This window comes from Antennarius striatus, chromosome 12, assembly GCF_040054535.1.
Source record: "Antennarius striatus isolate MH-2024 chromosome 12, ASM4005453v1, whole genome shotgun sequence".
Taxonomy (NCBI): Eukaryota; Metazoa; Chordata; class Actinopteri; order Lophiiformes; family Antennariidae; genus Antennarius; species Antennarius striatus.
In genome coordinates this window covers 5,917,677-5,927,617 of record NC_090787.1, presented here as the reverse complement: position 1 = coordinate 5,927,617, position 9,941 = coordinate 5,917,677, and the positions used below count along the sequence as shown (strand labels likewise).

Below are 9,941 nucleotides of genomic sequence, written 5' to 3'. Positions count from 1 at the left end.
TCTTCATCTCTGCTACCTCCAACTCTGTCTCCTGTCTTTTCCTCAGTGACACTGTCTCTAGACCAAACAACATCGCTGGTCTCACCACACTTTTGTACACCTTTCCTTTCATTTTAGCTGAAACTCTTCTATCACACATCACACCTGACACTTTCCTCCACCCGTTCCATCCTGCCTGTACACGCCTACTCAGGCCATATAGTACAAAATAAATCACTATACTTTTATTTCAGATAAACATTCTTTTATTCCAAAAAGAATGTTTATCTCTTCCACTCCTTGTTTTATACTGGAGTTCAACTGGAAGGTCTGGACAATTCCCACAAAGTTTTTAGTAACAAATAAAGGCAAAGAAGTTTCTTCTAGAATTATTCAGAAATATTATCTTGAAACCACGACATGGAAAAATTAAGAAGAGACATTGATGTGAATTGTTCTTAATGTGGAAACCGTCCTGAGACTGTTCAGCATCTCTTCTGGATCTGCACACATTTTACATCATTTTGACTCCAGAAGCTTCACCATTTGTGGACTTAACAATAACTTCTCCTTAAAAAGGAAAAATGCTACAAAAATGAAGATTTTTCTATTATAAACATTTTCATTGTTTTTGTTCTACATCTACATCTATACATGTTCTACATTCATACATGTAAATATAATAAACAAAGACCTGCATTCAGACATTTTGATAATGAAACTTTCATCATATATAAAATTAATCAGTGGTTCACTGAATATTTTAATTGTTTTTTTTTTTTTATTTGAATCCCTGTGATCCCCATAGGGAAATATCTGGATAACCTCCAGATTATTTTAATGTAATATTTTTATTATAGTCGTTGTAAATTGTTTGTAGACGGTTGTGAAATAAAACTTTAAAAAAAAAAAAAAACACAAAAAAAAAGGAAGTGGAGAGCCACTTCCTGTGACGTCACCACGTTTGACGTTCCTGGACTCTGGACTCGGTTTGGAAAGTTAGCAAAGCGCGGCAACAATCTCAACCAAAACCGGTTTGCCAAGGTCGGATTTAAGTAGCTGCTCGTCTTAGCCACGGGTCACAGGTAGCTTTAGCCCACAGCTAACGGTCACTGTAGCTTTAGCTTAAAGCTAACATTCACTGAAAGCAACTATCGGCTGGACATGACCTAAATGGTAGCTAACGGGTCGGCCCCTTCGGTGGGGGTGGGCTAATGGTACCGGAGCGGCTTCAGCGTGTTAACGTGTTCAACTCGGCAGTGTGTGCTACAGTATTGTTAACGTTATTACTACTTATTATTATTGTTAGTACGATTGTTATTATTATTACTATTGTTATTAATTATTGTTATTATTATTTTGATGGACAGGCTGACAGACGAGGTTAGACAGGAATCTCCATGGACTATGATGTTTGTAGATGACATTGTGATCTGTAGTGAGAGCAGGGAACAGGTGGAGGAGAAGCTAGAGAGGTGGAGGTTTGTCCTGGAAAGGAGAGGAATGAAGGTTAGCCGCAGTAAGACAGAGTACATGTGTGTGAATGAGAGGGACCCAAGTGGAAGAGTGAGGTTACAGGGAGAAGAGATCAAGAAGGTGGAGGATTTTAAGTACTTAGGCTCAACAGTCCAGAGCAATGGAGAGTGTGGAAAAGAGGTGAAGAAGCGTGTTCAGGCAGGATGGAACGGGTGGAGGAAAGTGTCAGGTGTGATGTGTGATAGAAGAGTATCAGCTAAAATGAAAGGAAAGGTGTACAAAACTGTGGTGAGACCAGCGATGTTGTTTGGCCTAGAGACAGTGTCACTGAGGTCAAAGACAGGAGACAGAGCTGGAGGTAGCAGAGATGAAGATGCTGAGGTTCTCTTTGGGAGTGACCAGGAAGGATAGGATCAGGAATGAGTACATCAGAGGGACAGCACATGTTAGAGGTTCTGGAGATAAAGTCAGAGAGGCCAGACTGAGATGGTTTGGACATGTCCAGAGGAGAGATAGTGAATATATTGGTAGAAGGATGCTGAGTTTTGAACTGCCAGGCAGGAGGCCTAGAGGAAGACCAAAGAGGAGGTTTATGGATGTAATGAGGGAAGAAATGAAGGTAGTTGGTGTGAGAGAAGAGGATTCAGAAGACAGGGTTAGATGGAGGCAACTGATTCACTGTGGCGACCCCTGAAGGGACAAGCCGAAAGGAAAAGGAAATTGTTATTACTATTGATTGTTATTATTACAGTATTACTATTTAATATCAATATTTATTATTGTTATTACTATTATTATTGCTATTACTATTTATTATCATTACTATTTTTATCATTGTTAATATTATTGTTAAAAGAAATAATAGTAATAATAACAATACAGTGTTGTTATTGTTATTATTGCTATTTATTAGTATTAGTATTGAGTTTTTCTGTGGAACTAAACACAGGCAGTCTGAGGGCAGCTTATTTTGAAGGTCTGTCGGTCTGTTCAGAGTTTGGAGTAATGTTGGGTTTGATTATTGATCGTTTCCGGTCGTGATGTGTTCACTGACTCCCTCCTCCTGTGGTGCAGGTCATGGCTGTCAACCAGTTGAACGCCAACAGGTGTGCTGGTGGCATCCAGAAGGTCTTTGAACATGACAGGTGAGGCGCTGTCCCCTCCCCCACCGGTTGGTCCGGCTGCACCTGGAAGTTCTGGTTCTGTGTCAGAATAAAAGCCTCACATTTTATTTATCTGAATGTTCTCACGCGTGTTTGTGTCCTGTTCTGCAGCACCAAGCTCAGGTGTAAGATGAAGTTTGGCGTCTTCCTCCCCCCCAAGGCGGAGACGGAAAAATGTCCAGTCCTGTACTGGCTGTCAGGTGAGAAACACAGTACAGGTTAGCTGGAGGTCAACCACAGGTCAGCGTGGGACCACGCACAGGTCACCCACACTTTCCCTTCTCCCACCAGGCCTCACGTGCACCGAGCAGAACTTCATCACGAAGGCCGGTGCCCAGCTGGCGGCTGCGGAGCACGGCCTCATCGTCGTGGCTCCTGACACCAGCCCACGTATGAAACTCGCTTTCCGCCGGGACACCTGAACACGCAGGCATTTCCTGCCAGCCTACAGCCTCTCACGTGACCTGTAGCTTCAGCTGCTTTTGTGACGCTAACATTCCGTCTAAGCTAGCATGCATGTAGGGAGCCTGGTGACGTGTCCCGGTGGTGACTTTTCCCATCATGCATCAAGGTGGCTGCAACATCGAGGGTGAAGACACGAGCTGGGACTTTGGCTCTGGAGCAGGGTTCTACGTGGACGCGACGCAGGACCCCTGGAAGACGAATTACAACATGTACTCGTATATCACCGAGGAGGTGTGATGTTCACTCGCTTACGGTCAGACACACTTTGCTCTTAGGCTCGTTCACTGTGGATGGTCTCTCTCAGCTCCCCAGTCTGATCAACGCCAACTTCCCCACTGACCCTGACCGCATGTCCATCAGCGGCCACTCCATGGGGGGCCACGGGGCACTGATCTGCGCCCTGAAGAACCCTGGGAAATACAAGGTACCCGCAACACTGCTTACTACAACTGGTTGGTAGTCTTCACCTGGTTCTCAGACTACACCTGGTGTTAAACTACACCTGGTACTTAAACTAGACCTGGTATTTAGACTAGACCTGGTATTGGGACTAGATTTGGTACTGAGACTAGACCTGGTCTTTGTGGTGTCCTCGTGTGGTCTCCAGGCGGTGTCGGCCTTCGCGCCTATCTGTAACCCAATCCAGTGTCCCTGGGGCCAGAAGGCGTTCTCTGGGTACCTGGGCTCTGACAGGTCCACATGGGAGGTAAGACCCTCCTCACTGGTGCTGGTGGAGAGCCCACGTACTAAAATAGAGCTCTACCTTTACCCTTACTAACGTGACCCTGTAACAGAGCTCTCCTCCTTCAGGCCTACGATGCCACTGTGTTGGCCGCATCCTACTCTGGGCCCCAACTGGACATCCTCATCGATCAGGGCCGTGATGACCAGTTCCTGTCCGCTGGCCAGCTGCTGCCTGACAACCTGATCGCCATCTGCACCAAGAAAAAGATCCCCGTCGTCTTCAGGCTGCAGCCGGTCAGTACAACCCTCCAGTCTGAACCGGGGTATGTCCTGTGACGCCTGCTGAACAGGACTTCATCGGTTCTCTACTGTAACGACCATCGGTCGTCCAAAAGTCATAGAACAAGAAACTAACCATTCAGAGATCAACAGACATGAATGTAAATGAGCAACAAACACCACAACAGCAAAGATACACCAAATAGGACTGTTCTGGAACAGGTGTTACTCTGAGGATGAGAAGGTGTAGGGGGTGTAGACGGTGCAGGGGGTACAGGTGGTGTAGGGGGTACAGGTGGTGAAGGGGTCTAGACAGTGTAGGAGTTGTAAACAGTGTAGGGGGCGTAGACTGTAGGGTGTGTAGACAGTGTAGGGGTGTAAACGACGTGGGGATGTAGACGGTGTAGGGGTTGTAAACGACATAGACGGTATAGGGGGGTGTTGACGGTGTAGGGGGTGTAAACGGTGTAGGGCAGGGGGTCACCAAATGCCAAACCGGTGTCCAGATCCGGACCGTGTGATGGCTCTGTCCGGACCCGTGACCACTCCATGATAAATTCACGAGAGTAGATTTTCTTGGCTCAATTTTACTTGCAGTTCGCAGCTCCAGACGGTGAGGTGAGGTAAAAGAGCTAGCTGTGCACTCACTTAAACATATCCTGCACTGAAAATTGATAATAAATGATAATGTGGATATAGTGGCCGGCTATAAGACACAAACTGGACTTGGGTTCGGACCTTCTAACCGGACCTCCGTGACTTTTAATTGAATACCCCTGGTGTAGGGGATGTAGACGGTGTAGGGAGTGTAAACGACGTAGACGGTGGAGGGGGCATAGACGGTGGTTCACCATTTTTGAATGATGAACCATCTGAACTCAGATGACACAAAACTAGTTAGTGGTCTGTGACATTCAGAAACATTGTGAGGCAGCAGCTTCCTCGTGTGGCTGAAAGGTGTACTGCAGGAGAATCATGAACGTCTGAGGCTGTTCTAACAGAGTTCTTCCTGCAGGGCTACGACCACAGCTACTTCTTCATCTACTCCTTCATGTCTGATCACATCAAGCACCATGCCAAGCACCTAAATGCCTGAGCTTCAACCGCCGGACTCCTGAGGTGTGCCGGACCAGGTCACGCCCACCTGTCGCGGTACTGTCGTCCTGACCTCTGACCTCTCAACAAAGGCACCTGAAGAGGAGAAACCTCTCCAGACCCGTTTCGGTAGTAGTTCTGTTTGTGTTCCACTGGTCATGTGACTAGTTTACTGAACTAGGGCTGTTCTTCATCACATGCCAAAGTGTGTCAACAATAAACAATGAATTCTTCATGCAAACGTGTCTGTTGTGTTAATAAATTGATAAATAATAAAGTCCTGGTTCATGAACAGCTGATGTTCCAGGTTCTTAACACTGAGTGTTGGAGGGTCTCAGTCCAGCTGCTGGGGGCTGAGACCTCAGGTGTGATGAAACATCACTCCTACAGACAGCAGCAGACGCCCCCTGGTGGCCAAACAGCTTTTCCTTCAGTGACAGACCAGAGGACCAATCAGTGCATCCCCTGGAGACGGCGTCGAGCCTGAATCATAACGGATGAGAACCTGATAAACTCAGAGGAGGGTCGGTTTTGTACGTTACTTTAGATTCTGAGCAGCTTCCTAAACGCTGGAGTGTGGATGTGTCACCGATGTGACAAACTGAGGTTGAACTTTCAGGAAGTGGCAAGGTTGCAGCGGTTGCTCTGAAGTAGTCACGTGATTAAGACAACTTCCTCTAACCGCTCATCCTGGAGAAGCGTTCCACGCAGAGATGGCAGCTTCGAGGTAAGATCCACTGATCTGATGTTTGACCGGGTTCTGTCCCTTCTCTGCTGCTAGGTTCTGTTTGCTGAGAGGCTCCTAGTTGGTAGAACGAGGCCGTGAGACCCGTCTGCCCGAGGGTTCAGGTCGTTTCCTGGTGCACATCGGTTCAGGGTTCTGTTTGGATGACGTCATACTGAAGGCTGTTCTTATCGCCAACGATGTTCAACAGATAAATGCTAACGCTCTGAACGTCCTCACGTTCACTGTGAATCTATAACATGCTGTGAAAACACCCAGAATCCAGTTCACCTGTTGGACCCGCCCTGAAGTCTGTCACAATGAACTACCGGAAACTGTAGTCTGGACCATCAAAACCAGAATCTGCTCGTCAGTCTGTGTTTTCGTCTTATTGTGAAACCGCAGTGAGGAAATCGGCGCAGCAAACAGGAAGCAGACCAGGATCCGTCAGAATCCACTTCAACTACAGCCTGATTTCAACCAAAGAGAAGTGAAAGAGTTGAGCCTCCAACCTGACAACCACCAGAACCAACAACACCAGTTTAACCAGCGCTAATGGGAAACAACATTGTCTTCAAGCCAACTTTATTTATAGCTCAGATGCTTATTTCATGAAAAAAAACTTAAAACTTAACTTGTGTAATCCTGACCAGCTACCGAACAATCACAAGACGTTTCATGACTTGAACCAACATTTTTGTGAACACACAGAATCACCACAAAGCAGTCGCCGCAGAGCAGTTCAGCGGCTCATGGCGCCGTTCAGATCCGCATCAAGAGTTCTCAGAGCTCTGGAGACCGCCTCAGTCAATCCAGGTCCCTGGTCCTGCAAGAGTCGGACCTCCCCCCAAAACCAGTAAGAAGACTCAATAGCCCACCATCCTCCTGCTGCTTCAGTCTGACAGTCCTCCTCTTCTCCCCGTAGATCTCCCTGCACCGCAGGAATCAGTCCCAGCACGATGTCTTAGGACCCGGAGGAACCGCCAGCCAGCAACCGTTGGTGAGTTCAAGGCCCAATGAGGTCAGCTGGAGCAGGATGACAGAGAACTTCTGCTCCTCTGATTCAACTTTAGACTTTATATTTGGACATAAAGTCAGTGAAACATGTTGTAGTTCAGATCATTTGAAATGTTTCTATTTCATTTTAATGTCGGTTTCAGCTGAAAGGTGAAAACCTGAATGTGGCTAAAATCTCAGAGGGTGGGAAGAAGCAGAGAAAGAACTGGATGGTGACGTGGACTTTACTGACCTCCGACCAGCTGCTGCTCCACAAGGAGGCACCACAGGGGGGCCGTCAGGTCCGGGATGCATCTGTCTCTACCTGTCCATCTCTATCTGTCCATCTCTATCTGTCCATCTCTATTTTAATTCTATGTCTCCCATCTATTGTTCTATCTATTGTTATATATATTGTTTGTCTATCTATTCGTCTATCTTCAATCCATCAGTACTTTAATCTTTTTCCAGTTTTTTGTGAACCTTTAAAGCTCTTCATTGGTTGGTAAACACTAACATTAAACCAATGGACCAGTTGAAGCATGGAGCCACATGAACAGGTAACAGTTTAATCTATTTCATCTTAATCCCCCCATCCAGAAACCAGGGGGTCAGACTGATGCGGTCCTGCTGTGTGGAGCCGTCATTGATTGGACAACACAGAAGTCCAGAAGGAAAAACGTCTTCCAGGTATCAAACTGACACAAGCAGAAGATCTAGAACCCCAATCCTGTCAATAATCAATCCCTCTTTCCAGATCACCACCAACACAGGAAGTGAGTACCTGGTCCAGTCTGACAGCTACTCCACCGCCATCCAGTGGCATGACGCCATCAGAAGGACCATCGACTCCTTGGTGAGACAGGCCTGACAGGACATGACTTCATGTTCATGAGGACTGGTCCAAAATAGGATGTGACCAATTCTCTTCTCCACAGACTAAATCAAACGGAGGTTTCCCACTGAGGAGGTCCAACAGCTCGGACTACCTGCCCAAACACAACTCCCTACCTGGATATGGCTCCGCCTCCCCAAACACAAAGCAACGCAGCCAAGTTCACAGGCGCTCCATTAGTGAGTGATCTTGTTTTTAGTGATCTCACTACAATAAGCTCCATCTGGTCCTCTTGGTCGGGACTCCAGTCTTACAGTGTTCAAACTGTTTTCACGGGTTCTACTAAAACCTGATGGATCACCATCAAACTGGGATCAGCTTTTATGCCCAAGAGGGACCCATCGAGTCTAGAGTAGATCCGGAGGAGGGGTGGATCCCTCGCCGTAAATCAGGTGACGTTGTTTCAGGATTATTTTCCATTTAATGTTCATGTTCTCCTGCAGACATGTTTAGCAGCTCCAGGCTGAAACACAACACCTCCGACGCCACAGACAAGAACGGAGTGAAGAACCGCCTGAAGAAGTTCATCATCAGACGCCCGTCCATAAAGACGCTGCAGGAGAAGGGCCTCATTAAAGGTTCCTACTTCTTTACCCCCACTGGGGTTCTTCACAGGTTTCTGAGGATGAAGGGTTAGCTTTCATGGGGCTCTCAGGGGATGACTGGAGGACAGGTGGAGATTAGAGCTCTAGTTAACGTGATGTTTTTGAATGTGCTGTAACGTCGCCGGATATCCGCCTCAGATCGGGTGTTCGGCTGCCATCTGTCCACTCTCTGTGAGCGGGAAGGAACCACGGTGCCGAAGTTCATCCGGATCTGTTTGGACGCCGTTGACAAGAGAGGTACCGTCACGACCAGCTGATGGACAGGGGGCCTAGTCCCTCAGAAACGGCCAATGGGGGCTGGAGTTGACGGCAAACTAATGAGTTTTTATTGCCCTACAGGTCTGGAGGTTGATGGGATCTACAGGGTCAGTGGAAATCTAGCCACAGTCCAGAAGCTTCGCTTCATCATCGATCAAGGTGGGTCAACAGACACCACTTCCTCAGTTCATCATATCAATGAAACCTGGGTCCTATGTCCAGTTGGACATGGTTTACAGACAGGAACGACCTATCCCATGACTGTTGTGCTCTGTGTCCCCAGAGGAGGACCTGGACCTGGACCACAAGCAGTGGGAGGACATCCATGTTGTTACCGGAGCCCTGAAGCTGTTTTTCCGTGAACTGCCAGAGCCGCTGTTCCCATTCACGTTCTTCAGTGCGTTTGTTGAGGCCATCAGTGAGTCCAACCGAACCAGATCGCATCTGTCTTTCTTAGAGGACGCCCTACTGAGAACCAGACCTATGGATGCAAACATGGACACATGTGTTTGTGGGCTTGTGGTTCTGATAGATGGCTTGTGGGGCACCAAGTTAAACCAGATGCCAGATTCCTTAAAGCCACCAACTGTCCAACAAGTCTGGTGAAGTGGGCCAACCACCAGAACCAACCCAGCACTGAAACTCGGTTGACATGTTTGACCTCCTGTCTCCACAGAGATCAGGGACTCCAAACACAAAGTGGAAGCAATGAAGAAGCTGGTCCGGGATCTGCCCAAACCCAACCAGGACACCATGAAGCTCTTGTTCAGCCACCTGCTCAGGTACTCTCCAAACATCTAAACCACATGGCCCAGGTCTGCCAGGCCCATTGACGACACTTGAAAACCTCTGATCGATGTTTTGGTTCCTCTGCTGTTTTTAGAGTTCTGGACTACTCCAGGAAGAACCTGATGTCCACTCAGGGCATCGGTATCGTCTTCGGACCGACACTCATGTGGCCCAAGCTGGACGCAGGAAACATGGCAGTCAACATGGTCTACCAGAACCACATCGTGGAGTTCATCCTGACTGAGAGCCAAAACATCTTTGACCTGGACAAAAAGTAAATGACGTGAAGGACTCCAGAAGTCTGCTAACAGGAAGTCATCCCTGTGCTTCCTGTTAGCATTTGAACATTAAAATAAACAGATGATTTCTGACCACCAGTTTGAAGGAACTCTTCTTCTTCTCACGACCTTATTTGGAAGCATCAGAAGGTTTCTGTTGCTAGAGGAGAAGATGGCCATGAAGGCCTTGCTCATCGGCACCCCAGTGGGCACCCCGCGTGCCCGCGTGCACACACACACACACACACACACACA

At 47.5% G+C, this 9,941-nt stretch overlaps 3 protein-coding genes across 7 annotated transcripts in view; 2 read left to right on the top strand and 1 right to left on the bottom strand.

Moving 5' to 3' along the window:
- Nucleotides 1-9,941, bottom strand: part of LOC137604586 (kinesin heavy chain-like) — a 29,423-nt gene that overhangs the window by 3,930 nt on the left and 15,552 nt on the right. The gene's annotated exons all lie outside the window — the stretch shown is intronic.
- On the top strand, nucleotides 911-5,376 carry esd (esterase D/formylglutathione hydrolase). 3 transcript variants are annotated; one of them, XM_068329253.1, is made up of 9 exons: nucleotides 911-1,023; nucleotides 2,530-2,600; nucleotides 2,730-2,818; nucleotides 2,910-3,008; nucleotides 3,190-3,314; nucleotides 3,388-3,507; nucleotides 3,691-3,789; nucleotides 3,894-4,061; nucleotides 5,062-5,376. In XM_068329253.1, the coding sequence occupies exons 2-9, from the start codon at nucleotides 2,533-2,535 to the stop codon at nucleotides 5,140-5,142; spliced, it is 849 nt and encodes a 282-aa protein (XP_068185354.1). In that variant the 5' UTR covers nucleotides 911-1,023; nucleotides 2,530-2,532; the 3' UTR covers nucleotides 5,143-5,376. The 3 variants fall into 3 exon arrangements, with proteins under 3 accessions (XP_068185354.1, XP_068185353.1, XP_068185352.1); XM_068329252.1 differs by having other exon boundaries at nucleotides 917-1,064; XM_068329251.1 differs by lacking the exon at nucleotides 911-1,023 and adding an exon at nucleotides 1,134-1,155.
- arhgap15 (Rho GTPase activating protein 15) lies at nucleotides 5,709-9,817 on the top strand. The gene is made up of 13 exons (XM_068328429.1): nucleotides 5,709-5,868; nucleotides 6,577-6,721; nucleotides 6,791-6,865; nucleotides 7,026-7,163; nucleotides 7,462-7,551; nucleotides 7,619-7,717; nucleotides 7,800-7,935; nucleotides 8,200-8,334; nucleotides 8,500-8,598; nucleotides 8,701-8,778; nucleotides 8,903-9,037; nucleotides 9,296-9,401; nucleotides 9,503-9,817. Exons 1-13 carry the CDS (start codon nucleotides 5,855-5,857, stop codon nucleotides 9,684-9,686), a joined length of 1,434 nt encoding a protein of 477 aa, XP_068184530.1. The 5' UTR covers nucleotides 5,709-5,854; the 3' UTR covers nucleotides 9,687-9,817.

Bases quoted from the DNA above. Each gene is read 5' to 3' on its own strand.
- esd (XM_068329251.1), top strand. The intron at 2,601-2,729 runs GTGAGGCGCTGT...CCTGTTCTGCAG, and splicing joins AAGGTCTTTGAACATGACAG to CACCAAGCTCAGGTGTAAGA. The intron at 4,062-5,061 runs GTCAGTACAACC...TTCTTCCTGCAG, and splicing joins TCGTCTTCAGGCTGCAGCCG to GGCTACGACCACAGCTACTT.
- arhgap15 (XM_068328429.1), top strand. The intron at 7,552-7,618 runs GTATCAAACTGA...CCCTCTTTCCAG, and splicing joins GAAGGAAAAACGTCTTCCAG to ATCACCACCAACACAGGAAG. The intron at 7,718-7,799 runs GTGAGACAGGCC...TCTTCTCCACAG, and splicing joins GAAGGACCATCGACTCCTTG to ACTAAATCAAACGGAGGTTT.